Source organism: Rhinolophus sinicus, linkage group LG01, assembly GCF_036562045.2.
Source record: "Rhinolophus sinicus isolate RSC01 linkage group LG01, ASM3656204v1, whole genome shotgun sequence".
Classification (NCBI taxonomy): Eukaryota; Metazoa; Chordata; class Mammalia; order Chiroptera; family Rhinolophidae; genus Rhinolophus; species Rhinolophus sinicus.
This window is the reverse complement of record NC_133751.1, coordinates 116,861,990-116,882,058: the sequence shown is the minus strand read 5'-3', so window position 1 is coordinate 116,882,058 and position 20,069 is coordinate 116,861,990. Positions and strand designations below refer to the sequence as shown.

General features: G+C 43.3%; 1 protein-coding gene and 1 long non-coding RNA gene across 3 annotated transcripts in view; one reads left to right on the top strand and one right to left on the bottom strand.

Moving 5' to 3' along the window:
• GYPC (glycophorin C (Gerbich blood group)) overlaps window positions 1–2,289 on the bottom strand; it is a 44,649-nt gene extending 42,360 nt beyond the window's left edge. Inside the window, exon 1 of one of the 2 annotated variants that reach the window (XM_074334953.1) lies at window positions 1,791–2,289. Coding sequence is in view for 1 of the 2 variants with exons in the window: in XM_019749094.2 (XP_019604653.2) it covers window positions 1,791–1,827 (37 nt within the window). In the remaining variant the exon portion in view is untranslated. The remainder of the gene's footprint in view (window positions 1–1,790) is intronic. The other variant, XM_019749094.2, reaches the window with a different exon arrangement.
• LOC141572118 (uncharacterized) overlaps window positions 1–20,069 on the top strand; it is a 110,454-nt gene that overhangs the window by 64,480 nt on the left and 25,905 nt on the right. The gene's annotated exons all lie outside the window — the stretch shown is intronic.

Here is a 20,069-nt window from a genome sequence, read left to right as displayed (position 1 = left end):
GGCTGAGCCCAGCAGGGTAGGGCAGGCCTGGCCTCAAGGGAGAACCAGGTCCTCTCCTCTCTACCCTCTGGTTCTGAGGAACACCTATGTAAACTGACACATCCTGCCTGAGTTAGCAGCCACAAACAGGCCCCATGGTTCTCCCGCAGCAGAGATCCTGCCATAAATCAAGTCCTAAGGGTCATCTGGAATGGTATGCAAATAAGGGCTGCATCCCCATTAGTTCCGGAAGGGCGGTGCTTGTAGTCATTGGTCAAGGTCTGAAACTTGAATCCTGCTGGGGGAGGGGGCAGTGGCCAGGCTCTGGGGCTGGCAAGCAAGCCTCTCTGGACTGAGAATGGCTGCAGGTCTGCCCCTCCTCAGTGCCTGAATTAGAGTGACTGCAGCGGCTCTGTCCCCTCAACCCTGGCCCTATACACACACCACACACGAGCTCACTAGTGTGTCGACTCACACACACAGATACACACATGTAAAAACATTAACACACATGAGCTCACAGATCCACAATCTCATGGAAAACGAACAAAGATGTCTGACATTTATCTAGCACTTAGTATGTGTCCACGTCTGTGCTGAACCATTTATACACACTGAATTTTCACAACCAGAGAGAATATCCTATTGTTCCCAGTTTGTGGATGATGAAACTGCAGCTAAGCGAGGCTGGCTCGCCTCAGGTCCTTGGCTAGTAAGTGGCACCCATGAGCTCAGTGCAGGCAGGGAGGTCCTCACTCTGTGACGCCAGCCTCTGCATACCCAGACCCAGCTGAGCCCAGCGCACACAGAGGCACACGGTACACAGAGACCTCGCCGTGCTCATCCATGCTCACCCACAAGGCCTCACGACCACCTAGATTTTAAAACCAGTGGGTGTCTCCCATACCCATATTATTACCATATTAATTACTTAACAGGATTACATTATAGACTTAACCTGTCTCCTCTCTCCCGGTTTCTAGTGACTTGGCCTAGGCTGGGGGAAAGAGGGATATATATTCCTTACTTTTTTAAAGTAAAAGTTTAGGTTTTCATTGCAAAGCCCAATGGCAGAAAAAGGGTGGTGGAAGGAGGGCAGCAATATTTCTGAACATCCTTGCAACGACTCTCTCAGGGTGTGGGATTTCCTGTCAGCAATAAAACTTTCGAAAAGAAAGAAAACAGGCCTTGAGGAATTACAAACCCCCAATGGTGAAGGCGAGCGCTGCCTTCACCATCGGTGTCTCCCGTCCCACACCAGACAGGACGTGAGAGCAAGTACAGGGAGTGTGGAGTGGACCCGGAGTTTTCTCCGAATGCGCCCCGTCCTCCCTGCCCAGGCGGCCTGGAAACAGCTTGTGAAGTTCTTTCCGGGCTGCTTAACGCTCTGCCTCTCCTCCGAGTTGTAGGTCCTTTATTTATTCTAAGAGAAAGTTCTTGCCACAGATACTTCTCGACCAGCACGCAAATAAACAGCGAGCAGACGCGAGGGCGGGGGTGCCTTCAGGCCTCTCCAGGCACAAACTGCGCTCCAGGGTCTGGCGCAGGGCGGGGAGCCCCGCGCACCAGGGTCAGCGGAGGGGGCGCAGGGTGCCTCCCGCCGCCAGAAGGGAACCCCGCCCAACCGAGGCACCGCGGGCCCTGGGACAGCACCAGTATCATGGCCTGAGCCCCGCGGGCACTTCATCCACAGAGGCAGGACACGGCCACAGCCCCGTGTCCTTGGCCGCGGCTCGGCCCCTGCATCCCTGTCTGTCGGGGCCTGGAGTTGGACCCGGCCCCGCGGATCCCTCCCCGCGCCTGGTACTCACGGTGGGTGGTTGGCGACGTTGCGTCGGGGCTGCTCATCGCCAACGGTGCCGGGCGCGGCCCAGCAGGGGCCGAGGGGCCGGCGGATCTGTGCGAGGGTCACACGGGCCTGCTCCTGATCCTCACCGGCGGGAGGAAACGGCCCCTGGGTCACACTCCTCCGCGCGGGCCTAGGGGAGGGGCTCCGGCCCCAGATAGGCAGACTTCATGTATTTTTTTCTGCAGACTTGGCTGGTGGTGGTGGGGGTTCCACCCTTTTTTTTTTAAACACACACCCGCCCACATCTGAACTCTTCCGTGCTCCAACTTTCCTGCGCAAGAATCACATTTTTCTAACTAATGTTTCTGCATCCATCTGCAGTTACCAGATACAGAGGTTGTGGTTGAGAATTCCCCTGTGTATAAGACTGAAAAACTCCCAGATGTGACATGAAGGCCTGCACAGGCAGTGTCTGGGACGGTCACCAAGTAGGGACAGACCTGCGTTTGAGTCTTGGCTGGCTGCTCTGCCACTCAAGTGGTGTGGCCTCTCAGAGTCCAGGGCATTTGTGGCCTGAGAAGAGTTCCTCCCTTGCTGGCCCCTCAGGGGCGCTGTCCAAATTCACAGGCTAATGTTTGGGAAAGATTCTTAGAAAAAAGGATTTCTGGACAAAGGCCATGCGATTTATTTGGATCACTTTTGTCTGAGGCTTCCAGACGTAGTGGAGTTTCTGGAGAATTCACTTTACTTAGACAACTAAACACTGGACTTTTATTTTGACACTCTGGTTATTTAAATGGAGTCTACCCACATCCCCCACAAGGAATGTTGTGTTAAATGTAGCATTATAACCCCCACCCCAGAAAGGCAGGGAGCTGAGACCATTTCACCCTTGTATTAAATCGCAGCCCCAGGAGACACCCCTTACTTGCCAAATCTGATGACTGATTCTCCCTGTGGGGCTTTCCATTGTGGTTTACCTGACAGTCCTCAGTTCATTGCCGAACCACACAACCCCCTTCCTTTCTCCCAATAAGGCTGCTTTGTTGCAGTCCCAGGGCACCGTGCTAGCTGTCTGCACATAGTGTATACAGATGGTAGTAGAATCCACACTGAATAGAGTAAGAGGCTGCCCCCTGGAGGTGTGTGATGCAGGCGCCCTGCTGGCTCCACAGGGGCTGGACCCATTCCAGGCATCATTCTTTATTAGGGCTGCCTGTGTGACACAGGAAAAAGTTTCATAATTCTCTTTAGTTCAATGATGAAGAACCTCACATTGCTTGGAAGTCTTTAGTAAAACTTTCATACTGGCCAGTACATGTTGACTTCAAGTAAACTACTTGCAGAATGTCTTTGGCTAGGTGTGGACACTTTTGAGTCTTGATTTCCTTGTCTATAACATGGAGACAAGAATACATTCCAGAGTTTTACAGAGGCAACATCTCTAAAATTTTAAACAGTGGGCAGGAAAGCCATTTAATAGACGCCAGTAATAGTTACTCTAAGAGTTTAATGTTTTGTTTTGTAATACATATAGGTCTGTATTACAAATACGTCTACGAGTACAAACACATATACAAATACATAATACACATAGGCCTGTAATACATATAGGTCTGTATCGGTTGTGTCAGAGTTCATAAATTAAACAACTTCAGTTATCTGCAATGCAGTTGGGAGCTGGAAGGAAGCTGAAAGACCCTCCAGGTGACCAAAGAACAAGTCCACAGGTCGTCATACCTCACTTATAGGAGGACTTCTCAGAGACTCAATTATAGCCCACTGGCCTTTAGACATAATCATAAGACATTCGCTTATTTAATTTCTCGGACTAGGACAGGTTAAAAGCACTACAACATAATAAGAATTCCTTATAGAGAGCAAGCCAAAAAACACATTAACGAACTAACTAAACAGCCAGGGTAGAAAGCTTGACAAACTATAAAGGTCAGATATAAGAGCAAAGTAGCATTTATTATACACGAAAGCATTTGGGCTCTGGCCATGAGAGGAGGGTGTGACAGTACCAGGGCAGTCAAGGAGCCAAGGTGTTGGAGTTCCGTCTGGGTTTGCGTCTTCACTGTGTTCCAGCTGGGTAGCTTTCAGCATTTTACTTAACTTCTCTGAGGCTCCATTTTTTCATCTATGAAATTGGAGCAATCTGCAAAATTAGATTGTTGTTAGTAACACATTAGATAGCTAATAATTAATGAGATAATACAATGTCTTACCCAGAACATTGGACTTAATGATATCATAATATTGGTCCTCTCCCTCCACAGGGGCACCCCTGGTTTACAGTAAGAACCCCAGGCCATTCTGAAAGGAAGGTAAATAATGTTTAATAATGAGTAGTCATTTAGCTAGCAGGGAAACATTTGATGTAGTTTAGAAGATTAACCATGGAAGAAATGTCTAATTTTAAAGAAATGAGGGCTATTTTAAGAAGGTAAAATAATTACATGAAAAATTAGATTCTGTTATTAAGTCACAGAAATGTACTATTAGTGTGTTTACATGTTGGATATTTATTAATGGAGTAGAAAGAATTCAACAACCAGGTTTGCCAATTAAGTTAGTGAACTCATCCTAGAAAAAGTGCTACATAATTCATCGCTGAGTATCACTACAATCACCTTGGAAGTACTCCCCTTGGGAAGCTATGCTCCAACTCCAGCACCTAGTCCACCCTTCAAAGCAATTTTGGAACTCTTTCTCTGGAATGGCCATTAGAGCTGTCATCGTATTACCCTTGATGTCCTGAATGACATCAAAATGTCTTCCTTTCAATATTTCCTTTATCTTCAGGTAAAGAAGGAAGTCATCGGGGGCCAGATCAGGTGAGTAGGGAGGGTGTTCCAATACAGTTACTTGTTTATTGGCTAAAAACTTCCTCACAGACAGTGTCCTATGAGCTAGTGTATTGTCATGATGAAAGAGCCATGAATTGTTGGAGAAAAGTTCAGGTCATTTCATCTAACTTTTTCATTCAGCCTTTTCAGCACTTCCAAATAGTAAACTTGGTTAACTGTTTGTCCAGTGAGTACAAATTCATAATGAATAATCCCTCTGGTATCAAAAAAGGTTAACAACATTGTTTTGACTCTTGATTTGGACTGATGGAACGTTTTTTGTCATAGAGAATTGATTGACTTCCATTGTGCACTTTGATGCTTTGTTTCAGGGTCGTATTGGTACACCCATTTTTCATCAACAGTGAAAACATGGCCCAAAACATCGTCTTGCCTCTCCAAAAGGTCTTGGCAAACTTCGATTCTCCTTTGCATTTGTTCATTCGTTAGCTCCTTCAGGACCATTTTTGCACACACCTTTCTCATGCCAATATTTTCAGTTAAGATTTCCTGTTTCTCTATTGATGTTTACTTGGTCTGCTATGCTTCTCACAGTCAGCCGATGATTTTCACGTGCATTTCGATGAATTTTTGCAGTGTTTTTGTCAGTTCTGCTTGTTACTGACCGCTCTGATCTCTTCATCAGTGACTCGTTCTCTCCCCTCAGAAAAACTTTTAATCCATTTGTACGCTGCCGTTTTCTTCATGGCATTATCCCCATCAACTGGGACTAGCATGTCTCTGATTTCACTTACACTCTTGCCAAATTTAACAAGGAATTTAATGTTTGTTCGTTGCTCTAATTTAAGCTCAGACATTCTCGCGACGGCACACAATAACATGCAACAACAATAATGAACGCCACTCAGCAAGACACCGCCACACGTCGACGTGAACACATCTGTGAGACACTAATAGACCAAGGTTAGGAAACCTTGCCGAGCTGTTTGTACAGTGCTGCCAATGAAGCACATGATGGCGAGTTCGCGAACTTCATTTTCAGACCTTGTATATCTTGTAATAATAAAACTGTTATCTCATTTAATTCCCATAAATACTCTCAGAGAGGATATTGTCAAAGGCCCATTTTAAAGGTGAGGAAACTGAGGTTGGGAGCAGTGACAGAACTTGTCCAAGGCAGTGCAGCCAGGATTGGGACTGTGCTCTGGAAGGCTGTGTGTTGCCTGTAGGTCACTGCAGATGTAAGCTGCGGAGCCCTCCAAGGTGTGAGTGGGTGTGATGGAGTCTGGGAGGGGAACTTCCTCCTCCTTTCCAGCACTATATAGGGCAGGAGCTGCCCATGGGAGGGTGCCCTTACCCCCTTTTATCTCTCCCCAAACTAACACACTCAGTGCTGCCCCCTTCTGGGGAGGAGGCTTGGAGTCCCTGTTGCAGTTTCTGTCTCCTGGCTGTGAGTTCTTGCAGGTTGATGCGGGTACATTTCACTTGGGTCCTCTAAAATTTCTAATTAAAAGTCTTGACCTTCGTCAAAGTAATTGATGCTCTTTGTGTAAAAAAATTAGGCTGGAGAGAAGAAAAACTCCAAACCCTAACAACTGCTTATGATTTCTAGTAAATTAAGGTATGTTTATTTCTAGTCTGTTTTGTGCATTTTGGACATTTGCTTTATACTACTGAGATTTAACCAAATGTATGATTTTAAGTGTTGAGGTTTTGCTACTAAACTTCATTTCACAACCATTTTCCCATATGAAAGTATAAAAGCTCTTTAATTTGTTTTAATTACTAAGTTGTTTCCTTCTCTTTGCTAGTTAAATAGTGCTGTGATAAGCCATGTGAACATACATATCTGCATTTCATATTTTTTTCTTAGCTCATCTTCCAACAATGGAATTACTAGATCAAAGGTTAGGAGTGTGTTTAAGGCTTGAGTGCATTCACAGGTTGTGGCTGCAACAATTTATATTCTCTCCAATCAGTGATGAGATGTACCAGTGCTCATCTCGGAGCCGCTTGCCAGAATTAAGAATTAGATTTTAATTCAGTAATAATTCTGTTGATGACAAACACTTGTATTTATTCGAGTTTGCATTTTCTTGGTTACTAGTGAGGCTGAATACACTGTCACATGCTTATTTATAAACTGCATGTTCTTTTAGGTAAATATTTTGTTCATGCTCTTTCCTCATTCAGAGGGGTGGTTAATATTTTCCTAATTGATTTATTTGAACTCTTTATACACAAAAGACAACAACACCTTTTCACGTGTATTGCAAATATATTCTTCTTGGGCCTTTTCCCCATTCTTGTGCATTAGCACAGAAACATAGTTTGACTTATCTGTTTGGCAAGTTGGCAGCTTTTAAGAAAACCAAACTGTGGCTATGCATATTTTAAGAGGAGTAGAGAGAGGAAATAGGCAGTCACAAGCTGTGGGTGAGGAGGGGGAAGATGGGGTCCAAGGAAGCAAGGAGAGAACCGTGGAATGGGCTCTGAAAGCCTTGGGCAGAAACCTCTGCCCTTTCCCAGCAGCATGCAGATCTTTCTGAGGAGAATCTAAAAGTGAGGTTGTTTGAGAGCTGAGGGGCAGCAGACCTAATGTTTCTTGCTAGGACTGAGCGGCTGGGCCCTCTTCCCTCTAGATTTTGCTTTTTTATTTTGTTATCTTTATTACAGGAAACTTCAAACATACATTTTATAAAATAGAAAGAACTGTATAATAAACCCCTCAGTACACATTACCCACCCTCAGTAATTATCACCAAAATGGTTAATCTTGTTTCATTCACTTGCCTAATCTCTTTCTACTATCTCAAATTATTTAAAAACAAACCTCTGCATCATATTGTTTCACTTGTAAATGTTTGAGTATGCATTGTTAAAGGTTAAGGACATTTTGTTTTGACAAATCACCATTACTATTATCCCATCTAAAAAAATAGCATTAATTTCTTTATATATCAAATATCTAATCAGTATTCAATTTTCTATATTTGCTTCAGAACATTCTTTTCATGACTGGCTTCCTCTAATCATGATTTATTGATCATTATTGAGATCCATTATTTCATTAGGGTTTACAAAGAGGTGGTATTCTAGGTTTATCATACTTTATCTACCAGCTGAAAATCTTCTCGAAAGTAAAACTTACTCTCATCAACCATCGTCCCCCCACCCCACCTCCTCTCCCCACACACATTTATCACAAGGCATTGATCTACTATCTTCTACACTTAATTACAATTCCTGTAGAGGAAAAGTAGGATAGATGCTTGAATTATTTCCTTTCAAGTTTTCAAAATATTTTGGTTGCCTGGTAACCTCAAAACCTAATCACTGAGTTTTTTATTGGTTGATTTGATTGTTTGTTGAGTACCACTATGCTTAAGTTAATATGGTTAGTAAAAGCTCCTGTAGTTGATTCTTAAGTCCTTTTGATTGACCTCAGTAGTTGCCTTGCTTTTTTGTTAATTGAGATGATCCAGTTCCTCTTACATATTTTTGGACCCAGACCTGGAATCCCGTTGATTCTCTGTGGATTAGAACTTGAGATTACTTTTCACATTGTTTCATATATATATATATATATATATATATATATATATATATATATATATATATATGAATTCAATATATTTCATATATTGAATTTACCATTTACTGTGTTTCGCTGATAATAAGACCTAGCCCGAAAATAAGCCCCAGTTAAGATCGTTAGCCAAACGGATGCATTTAGTACCTTATGACGATGTTCCAGAAGACGATGACATGACTGTATTTGAATAAATGTAGATTGTTGTACATGAAAAAATAAGACATCCCCTGAAAATATGCCCTAATGCGTCTTTTGGAGCAAAAATTAATATAAGACCTGGTCTTATTTTTGGGGAAACAAGGTACGAATTCCATTTCTGATATTTTGCTTTAAATTGGTAACAAAATCTGTAAAAGAAGTGTTTTATGTTTATTATAGATCTCACCGACCAGTCTTTTTTTTTTTTTTGACATTCAGTATTATTTTATATTAATTTCTGGTGTTATAGCATAGCGGTTAGACATTTATATAATTTAAGAAGTGATCCCCCTGACTAGCCTAGTACCTACCTGGCACTATGCGTAGTTATTACTGTATTATTGACTATATTACCTATGCTTTACTTTACATCCCAATGACTATTTTGTAACTACCAATTTGTACTTTTTAATGCCTTCACCTTTTTCACCCTGTCGCCCAATCCCCTCCCATCTATTACCCCAAAAAATCTAGTACCCATCTGATACCACACATAGTTATTAGAATATTATTGACTATATCCCTTATGCTGTACCCTACATGACTACTTTGTAACAACTAATTTGTACTTCTTAATCCCTTCCCTTTTATTCACTCCAGTCCTCCTCCCATCTGGCAATTCTCTAAATGTTCTCTGTATCTCTGAGTTTATTTCTGTTTTGTTTGTTAATTTTGTACTTAGACTCCATACATAAGCAAAATCACATTGTATCTGTCTTTCTCTGTCTGACTTGGTCCACTCAGCACAATTCCCTTCAGGTCCATCCATGCCACTGCAGATGACAAGAACCCATTCCCTTCCATGGCAGAACAATATTCCAGTGTATATATGTACCACCTCTTTTTTATCCATTCATCCATTGATGGACACCCAGGTTGCCTCCACATCTTGGCCATTGTAAACAATGCTGCAATGAACATATGGATGCACAGGTCCCCTTGAAGTAGCATTTGGGTTTGTTCGGATGAATACTCTAAAGTGGAATAACTGGGTCCTTCATTGTCTCTTCTTATAGCCTTTGTTTTAAAGCCTATTTTGTTTAGTGTAAGCATTGCTACCCAGATTTTTAATTTTTGTTTCTATTTTCATGAACTCTCTTTTTCCATCCCTTTACTTTTCGTCTGTGTGTCTTTCAATCTGAAGTGAGTCTTTTGTTGGCAGCATATGTAAGGGTTTTGTTTTCTTAGCCATTCAGGCACCCTATATCTTTTGATTGGAGCATTTAATCCACTTACACTGGAAGTAATTGTTGATAGATATGTAGCTATTACCATTTTATTATTCATAATTTTGATTATTTTCCATCTTAAAGAAGTCCCTCTAACAGTCCTTGTAATACTGGTTTGTTTGAGATTGACTCCTTCCTTTAGCTTTTTGTTGTTTGGGAAGCTCTACCTGTCCTTCAATTCTATATGATAACGTTGCTGGGTAGAGTAGTCTTGGTTGTAGGTCCTTGTTTTTCATCACGTTGAATATTTTGTGCCAATCCCTTCTGACCTGTAAAGTGTCTGTTGAGAAATCAGCTGACAGTCTTATGGGAGCTCCCTTATAAGTGACTAGTTGCCTTTCTGTAGCTGCTTTTAAGATTCTCTCTTTGTCTTCAACCTTTGCCATTTTAATTATAATGTGTCTAGCTGCGGGCCTGTTTGGGACTCTTTGAGCTTCCTGGACTTTTATGTCTATTTCCTTTGCCACGTTAGGAATGTTTTCAGTCATTGTTTCTTCAAATAGATTCTCAATCTTTTGCTCTTTCTCTTCTCCTTCTGGTACCCCTATGATGTGAATGTTTTTATGCTTGATGTTGTCCCAGAGGTCTCTTAAGTCCTTCTCTCTCTTTATTTTATTTTATTTTTTTGATTCTCTTTTTCTTTTTGCTGTTCTGATTGGGTATTTTCTGCTACCTTGTTGTCCAAATTTTTGATTTGATCCTTTGCTTTAGCTACTCTGCTGTTGATTCCTTCTAGTGCATTCTTCATTTCAGTTACTGTATTCTTCACTTCTGACTGGTTATTTTTCATTGTTTCTATGTCCTGTTTATACTTGCTATCTCTTTGTTGAAGTTCTCACTAAGTTCCTTAAGCATCCTCATAACCATTGTTTTGAATTCTGTATCTGGTAGGTTGCTTACTTCCATTTCATTTAGTTCTTTTTCTGGATTTTTCTCCTGTTCTTTCATTTGGGACAAATTTCTTTGTGTCCTCATTTTGACTGCCTCTCTGTGTTTGTTTCTACATAGTAGGTACATCTTCTATGTCTCCCAGGCTCCCAGGTAGCCTTATGTAGTAGGTGTCCTGAGCGGCCCAGTGGCACAATCTCCCTGGTCACCTGCTCTAGGTGCTCCAGGAGTGTTCCCTGTGTGGGTTGTGTGTGCCCTTCTGTTGTAGTTGAGTCTTGATTGCTTTTGGCACATCAGTGGGTGGGATTGACCCTTAGACTGACTTGTCGTGGGGTTTGGCCAGCTTATGGGATGCTGTGTGGCGGCCTTACCCCACTGACTGAGATCTGCCCCAGTGGGCTCTAGTGCCTGTTGAAATCATCCTTTGTGTATATAGCTTGTGCGGCAAATTAGACAATGTTCTGCTGTGGTCTGAAGCCAACCTTCAAGTATGTTGGTTCTGGGCCGCCTTGGGAGGGTCTCTGGTGCTGGTCCAGGTCAGCCACTGCCTGTGACTATATGGGGACTACCTGGTAGGAGCTACAAAGCTCTCTGCAGTTGTTAGTTGCCTGTGCTAAACTTGGAGGCATGTGGGAGAGTCATTGCCGTGAACTGAAGTCAGCTGTCACCACTACTGGGCTTGGGATAGCTCTACAAAAAGCCAGGACACCCCAGGCTTGCTGCCACATGCTGGCTCTGTTGAGGTTCAACCACTGAGAAAGCCTTGAGTGGTATGCAAATTGCAGGGTCTCAGGGACTCACTAGAGTGAGAAGAGTTGTGGTCACCAGGTTAATGTGAATTCTGGTTGATGACAGTGCTGAGCCTGGAGCTACTCAGCAACAGTCCCAGAGCACACAGAGGCCAGCTGCTGACCGTGGAGGGCCTGCCAGACTCTGATTGTTTTCCAAGAAAGAGTGTTGGCTGCTCACAGAGAAAGTGGCTCTGGTATTGGGGGAGTTGGGTGGGGTGGGGTCCCCGTGAGTCAGCAGGGCAGAGCTGTGTTGCTCACCAGACCAATCAGATTCAGATTTGACCTATAGGGATGGACTCAACATAGGAAATGTGGCGACTGTGTGCCAGCTGCTTGGGAGGAAAGCTCACACAATGAAAATGGCGACTGTTCTCCAGTCCTCCCCTGAAGCCACATACCTCAGTCTGCACCCTTTTATGTCTCCAATGCCTCCTGAGTCACTGTCCCTCTGCCAGAGTCCAAGGTGAGTGCCTGCGAGTGACTGAGTCTGTGCTCAGGGTGTTTAAGAGGATGTCTGGGTTTCCTGAAACCTTTCATCCCACCGGGATTGTTGGAATCCCCACTGTTTTTCACTGCCAGATGTTGTGGGGGCTCCTCTTCCTGTCACTGGTACTCTGGACTGGGGAGCCTCATGTGGGGGGCTGAGGATCTTTGCTCTTCCAAGGAGGGGGGAATCCTCTATGGCCAAGATAGCCCTCCTGATTCCCAGCTGCCACACGGTGGTTGGGGCCCATTCCACTCAGCCCCTCCTACCAGTTTCGGCATAGCTTCTTCTTTATGTTTTCAGTCATAGGGCTTCTGTTTAGCTAGACTTTAGATGGTTCTCCAGGTTGGTTATTATACAGTTTAGTTGTAATTTTAATGTGTTTATGGAAGGACACAGGCACAGTGTTTAGCTAGTCCACCATCTTGGATCTCTCTTCCCTGTAGATTTTGTTAAAGGCTGGCTGGCTCTTAGCATGCCAGGCACAGAGGAGGGTGCCCAAGGTTGATGACACTGTGAGAGCCAGAGCTACAGCCTTGGGCCTCTAACTCACGATCACATCTCCTCCAGGGGCAGATCTTTAAGAACCCAGAATGGTCTGCCTCTGAAAGCTTCCTAACCAACGGTATCCCTAAGGGTAGAGGAACAGCATATAGACCCAGCAGGAACACCAGGTGGTCTGTAATAGTTTGAAGTGACCACAGGCAAAATCTTATATGTTGTTGACAGCTCTAAAATCCAACCTGTCATGGAATAGAGTGAGGAAGAATCCGACCACAAAAAAGGAAAGAAGGAAAGAGAGAGAGAGAAAGAGAGAGACAGCAGAGAAATGTCAGGGCAAGGGCCGGCTTGAATCTCAGGCAGAGAAGAATCAGTCAAGAAAAAGAACACAGCATATTAGTCAGCCTGGGTGGTTCCAATATTTTAGGAGATGTGTGATTTTCCAGAGAAACGGATCACAGCAGGTGTTGGATTATACAGATAGTGACAGTTTCTTGAGCACTTGGAATGTGCCAGGCCTGGTGCTATGCTAGTCCCTGCCACATGTGGTTATTGTCATCACAGCATTACATGACAGGGTAGGTGTTGATTTGTTTTGTTTGGTTTTCCTTTTCCCTGTTCCTCATTTTACAAAAAAGGAAACTGAGGAACAGAGAGGTAAAGTAATTGCTTATGCTCATACAGGTACTTAGTGACAGCTAGAATTTGAACGATGTTTGTCCAACCCTAAAACTCTACTGTGGGGAATGCTACCAGTTCATTCTCCTTGGTACCTCTCCTGTGCAACCTGGTGTCCCTGCCGGATCCAGTGTCCCTGGTAGATGCCCTGGTGTTACTGCTCAGTGTGGTGGGGCTCTTCATGCTGGAGGCTCCAAGACACAAGGAAACATTTCCATCAGAAAATGTAGAAATGGAAGTCTTTCAGCAATTAGAGAGTGAACTATCAGGTGGCCTTGTCTAGGTTACAGCCCTTTTCTTTTGGGAATAAGTTGCTGGTGTGAAACTGAACTAAAATTTGTATCTCCAGCTGCCTCCAACTGAGCTCTGAGCCCTCTAAGGGAAGGAGGTGGCTTTTTTCTTAGACCTTTCATTGTGGCTTTTATCCTTTTTGTAAGAGGAAGGAGGAAGTTGGGGTATGTAGCTCTGTGATGAAGGAGGGGGACCTGGAATGGTAATTACATTTGGCAAACTTTTGCTATGAGCTCCATATATTTGATCTCATTTAGTCCTCAGAACAATCTCATGAGCAAGGAAAGCAGGATTTGGAATGTGGCTGACATGGCTTCTCCCTCCTGGCTCACCACTTGTGACTTTGCTTTCAAATTTTCTCATGTGCAAAATGGGGTTAATGACACCTACATCTTATGTGCTATGCAGGGGATGGTGTAGGTTCCCTTGGGAGTCTCATATTCATTCAGATGATAAAGCAAAGTCTTCATGGCACTGTGGGGAAAAAATGTAAAAATATGATGTGAAATACACACACACAAAGACATAGTGTGCCATGATCACAACTAGATGTGACTATGTCCACCTACAGATGGGAATGGTCATGCCAAGGCCACAGGGACATGGGTGACTGTTTACCTATTTCTTTCATGTATAAGTTCCCTCAAGTGTATAGCTGAAGACAATAGACTTCGCATATTTTGTACTCTCTGCCTTCAATAGCCCATTACAGTTATATTAAAGGGGTAGATAATGGAAGGAATAAGCTCACAAAGTGAAGAGGCTCTAAGCGTGTCCTTCAAAATGTCTGAGATTTCAAGAATTCTGAGAAGCTGAGTGGGCTGTGGAGTATGTTGAGAGGAGGAAACATAGAGATGGAGGCAGCAGGCCAGAGGAAGCCCAGGGGAGGCTACTGGTGTGTGTGTGTGTGTGTGTGTGTGTGTGTGTGTGTGTGTGTGTGTAGGGGGTAGGTACTAAGACTATCAGAGCCACAGGGGTCTGGGATCAGAGAAGGCAGGTTGGAGGGCGGGGGTTGGCAGTAGAGATGAAGATAAGGAATTAGCTGTGTGAAATGAGGGCAACTTCTCCCTCCTTCCCCACCTTTGGTACAAAATGTCAGGCTGGCCACAGAAGTTTGTCCTTAGGGACAAAAACGTGTGGAAACCTTTAAGAAAATTAAGAAACTCTAAGAAAACGGAGGGTGCTAGTGCCAGAAGGAGCCTGTCAGTAAAACCCTCCTCTTTCTGGGATTGGGGGCCCATAGCCTGTCAGGAAACTCCTCTTCCACGCACCCTAAAGCAGAGACCACATAATCCAGAAACATAGATCTCTCAGCTGGAGTTTTTCCTCCCAGAGGAAAGGCTGATCAGGAAACAGATGGAGTCAGACAACAGAAGAGGAAATCCCTCCTAATCCTTTAGAATATTCAGCCTGGTCTTTCATTTTTAAACATTGATAGACAATGATATATGACAACCAGGTGATACACAAGAACCAGAAAATGGAAGAAAAGGACCAAGGTGAACAAAGGGAAAAACTAACCTCAGTGAAAGAAACAGAAGTAATTAAGAAGGGATCTTAAACAAAGAAATGAGGCAGAACTTTAATATGCTCAGAGATGTGAGAAAATATTAAAACTATAAAATAAGAGTAGTGTGCTATGATAAAGAAAAGCAAATAAAAAGAAAGAATTCCTGAAACAGTGCAGTGGCTGAAATGAAAATTTAATTAAAGTGTTCAAAGTTAAAGCTTAAGAAATTCCCCTAGACTGAGAACAAAACAAGAGAAAATAGAGAGAAAAAATGAGAGATGATATAGGAGGTCCAACTAGTATGAATTCCTCAAAGAATAAACAGAAAAAGTAGAAGGTAAAAAAGTTACATATAAGTTATACAGAAGACAAAGAAAAACAAAGAGGAGGAAGAGGAGGAAACAGTCAGAGATCAAGAATGCAGGTCTTCAGACTGAAAGGGATGACTTTAAAAATGTTTATCTCTATATTATGTAATTTCAGAACAATAATAAAGATTTCAGAGACTGGTGGGTGGCGGAGGGTGGCAAGGTGCCCTCTACAGGAGAAAGTCAGACGGGCATCAGAACTCGCATCATAAATGCAGAATGTGGAGACGAGAGTGATGTAATCCAGGGAGTTTTGACTTTGAACCTGAAATCATGCCTCGCTAAAAGATCAATTGTCTGTGAAAGAAGAATCAAGATGTCTTTGGAAATGTAAAGACCCAAAAAGTTTACTTCTTACACAGAAGAAAGCTGTTGGAGAATAAAATCTGTCAGAACAAGGGAGAATGCCTAGCCAGCAGAGCCCCAGGACTCAGGGACAGTGGGTGTGGCTGGAGGGCAGGGCCGGGAGGTTCCATGGCTTTCTTTTAGTTCTGGAGGATGGTGAACTCCAGGAGGGATAATATGCTGCAGGAGACAAGATAATTGAGCTACTGGATACACCTGAAAATGTGGTGAGACTGCATACACTGCTTCCCCACAAGGGAAAAAAAAAAAGTTGGCTAAAACCCCAGAAAAACAAGCAAAAAACTACACAACAAGTCATGGTCCGAACATGAAGCTAACTGAAATATGGCATTTATTTTGGGCCACTGATGGAGTTTGAGAAAAGATCATTCATTTCACCACGTGTATGGGGGCATTTTCCTTTGGGAAATGGAGACCCTAAGAACAGGAGATACAAGCCTCCCACACCACTGGGCTCTTCCTTCAGTGGAAATAGCTCCACAGCAACCACACACAATCACTATTAATTGGTATTGAGGTTCAGAATAAGCCTATAGAAAACAAACAAACAAACAAACACACATAGACCATTAAAGTCACTGAGCTGACTACAGGTATTGATAACATTGACATTTTGCAAGTCCAGGTCCACGGGTGACGGGGGAAGTGGGAGGAGGAGAAATGTGGAGGGAAGGGGAAGAATGTTGATATTCTCTCTTCACACAGAGGGCATTGAGATGTAGATGGCATCAAGGTTGTCTGCTCTAAGTGCCTTGCTAGAAGTTACACAGACAATCAACTGAGAGAAGAACCAAATATAATACGACTCGCCCACATTTGGAGAACACTGGGAAAGGAAGTGGTCATGTCAAGTGCTAACACACCATCATTTCTTTCAAGGGTGAATCATTTAGGGTCCTGGGGTGACAGTGGTGACATGATTAAAAGGAATGAAGGTACAGAAAGTTTTGAGGGGTTGGGCCCTTGCATCCTAGGATGGCCTCTGTGGTCAGGTCTCAAAGAGCAGGGTAGGGACAATGTTCTGAGAGCTGGGCCTGGGCCTTTTGTGGGGACCTCCTGAGAGCTGTTGCTTTCGAGAAACACAGCTCCACAGAGCCACAGAGGTAAGGTGGCAGCAGGGTAGGCTGTGGAGTGGTTACTCCACTTCTTTCTCCACCTGTCTCATGCTGAGGCCTTCTTTGGCCTAACCTAACTGGATGCTGTGCTGCTGAAGCCCTTACTACGTGGGGTAAATAAAGAGTAACCAATAGGGGACGTCAATACACATTGTCTGAAGTTGGCAAGTCAAAAACTAAAACGTTAAAAAGACCTCAGCTGGCTGAGAAAATGGGCTTGACTTAGCAAGATGAAATTTCGCAGCAATTTATTTAAGTCTCTGACTTTGTTTCCAAAAAATGCACATGGACAGTACCAAAGAGACACACACAAGCTCAGTCTCCCAGCCTCAGCTGTGCCCACAGCATGATTTAAGGGTGTGTGTCAGGGAGGCGTCTCCATCTCTGTGATCTCCTTGTACCCTGTGGCCCTGAGCACCACCCCACAGGCAATTCCAGCTGAGGTTCTAAATAGAAATGTTACCCCATCTTTTTCCAATATACCATAGAAAATACATTCCTTTCACTTGAGTCACCACCCAGCATGCAAGCTTCCTAGTCCTTTCACCCACGCAGCTCTTAAGTCCCTTGTGGGAGTCTATCGCCCTTACCTTCCGACTCTCCAAACCCTTCCACAGGTGCTGCAAAACTCACAGCCCTACCAGCGAATTTCTCTGGATTCTATAACTTTTTGTTAAATGTCACCTTCATATCTTTGCTCTTTTAGAAGCCTGGCTTACACTAATAACATTCCTTTCTCTTTAGTCCCCTCAAGTGGAAAATGTTTTGTTTTAATTGCTCTTTGTTTCTCTATCTGTATCTATGTTTATGTCTACATTGACATTGACACTATGAAACTCAGACAATTAAGTTCGTGAACTCATCCTAGAAAAAGTGCTACATACCTCACTGCTGAATATCACTATGGTCACCTTTGAAGTACTCCCTTTGGGAAGCTATGCACTGATGCCAGTGCCTAGTCCACCCTTCAAAGCAATTTTCGAACTCTTTTTCTGGAATGGCCATCAGAGCTGTCGTCGTATTACCCTTGATGTCCTGAATGTCATCAAAATGTCTTCCTTTCAATATTTCCTTTATCTTTGGGTAAAGAAAGAAGTCATTGGGGGCCAGATCAGGTGAGTAGGGAGGGTGTTTCAATACAGCTGTTTGCTCACTGACTAAAAACTCCCTCATAGACAGTGCCATGTGAGCTGGTGCATTGTCATGATGCAAGAGCCATGAATTGTTGGTGAAAAGTTCAGGTTGTTTTCGTGTAACTTTTTTACTCAGCCTTTTCAGCACTTCCAAATAGTAAATTTGATCAAATGTTTGTCCAGTTAATAGAAATTCATAATAAATAATCCCTCTGATATCAAAAAAGTTTAGCAACATCGTTGCAACAAGTTCGCGCACTTAATTGTCAGACCAGATATCGCCATCACACACACTATTCAGGAGGAATGGACTTGCTGGGTTATCACAGAGCATGCATTTGGCTCTATTAGATGATGTCACATTGTTTTCCAAAGTGCCAATTTCCATTGCTACCAGCAGTGTATGGAGTTTCAAACACTTGGTAATTTTGAGTCTTTTAAATATCGTTACTCTGTTTGTTGTGTAGGAATATTTCAGTGTGGCCTTAATTCGCATACATAAATAAGTACAAAATCAGAGAAGATGACCAGTGAGGCTGAGTACCCTAATAAACTGAAAGCGCTCACCGGCAATTAGATTGGCTGCTAGAACTAGCTTGACATCTATGTTTGGTGTGGACTTAGTGACATTGCACTAGTTATCGTCTCTCTTTCATCTGTAGCTTTCGCATACATAATGTGAGCATGACAGCTCTCACCTTACAGATGTGTGGTGAAAATTAAAAATAGTATATGTAAAGCAGCTGGGACATAGGAGGTACTCAAAAAGTAGTGACTCATTTTTCTTATTCTTTTTACCCATCAGGGGTTAACTTTTGAATGACCCCCTGTGATAACTTGTATTATCATCCAACAAATGCTTACTCTTCCCTTCCCCAGCAGGAGACCAGTGTACAGGCCTGCCCTGTGGATTCTGGGCTTAGCCTGAAATTTGTTTTGGCCAATGGAATGTGAGTGGACATGACCTCAGCCTCATCCCAACAGAGACTTGGAATGTGCTTGCATGATTTGGCTTGGCCTCTTGGCCTCCAGTCCTCCACTATGAGAAATGCTCACCCCAGGGAGCTGCTGCTTCTTTAGCTAAGCCACGCTGCTGGAAGCCTCACTGGCTCTTCCTATTCCATCTCGATGCCTTGATTCAGCTGTATATGACTGTGCTGAGAATTGCTGGCAATGAAAGTCTGAAACATCAGGATTTCATTGAATATGGCAACAATAAAAAATAATAACCATGACATATATTTTATTTGCAGGTATGACGTAATATGACAGTGGATGGATACTCTGTATTCATTCCTGAAGCTGTTAGTGTTTTTCTCAGAAACATGAAACAATCAGTGTGAAAGATCTTTCTGCTTTGAAAAAAAGAAAAAGCAGTTAAAGAGAACAGCACCATTTTAATTATAGTTTACCCTGCACTGGTGAAGCTTAAAGGGTGGACATAAATTTCCAAAATTGCAATCTTGAAGGGTAGAAATACGCTGCATCAGAATGTAGAAATATTTGCAGGGAGGGGAGTAACATTTAGACATAATCCAGTGCAACTCTTTTATCCACATTTAATAAGGAAAGGGTTAATACTATTACAGATGTGAGCTATTCACTTGCCCTCCCATCCATCCACCCACTCACCTTTTCATTTACCCACCCATGGAGCCAATCATTCATTTATTCAGTAGCTGCTCACTAGTTGTCCACTGTGAGCAAGACACTGTGCTAGGCATGCAGGATACACACATCAATTGGATATAGAATTGCCCTCAAGAAGGGCAGAGACAAGCAGTGGGGAGAAACACTTGACAGGAAATCTCTCCATAGTGCTGTACTGTAGGTGCTACCTGATGTCTGGGCAGGGCTCCTTCTCTGAGAGGCTGGGGCTCAGTGCACAGTGTTCCCACAAGATGTCCAGACCCTGACAGAGAGTACGTCTAAGTCTTAGAGTCCTCCCTCAGCCCATAGCAGTTGGTAGAGTGGAGCATACAGACATGGTGATGATTGAAAATAATGGTGTGGAGGTAGCCAAATCTTCTCCCATGGGGATCAAATTTTTAGGGGCCTCGACTGCCCATGCCTGTGGCTTTATCCACCTGGTTCCATGTTATAGCCCCTCGACATACCTGGGCAACACTTTCTGACCTATGCCTGGTCTCCTCCATTCAGCCATTTTCAAAATGCCTCTTCTACCTAGTGTTTGAGGCAAAAACAAGCACTATTTTCCTTTTTTAACTTTAGTTTCCTACTTCAGTTACCATTCAGACTGGGATATATCCATCAATTCAATGTTATTTCAAAAATTATCTGAGTTAATATGCATAAGGCACTAAGAACAGTTTTGGCAAAT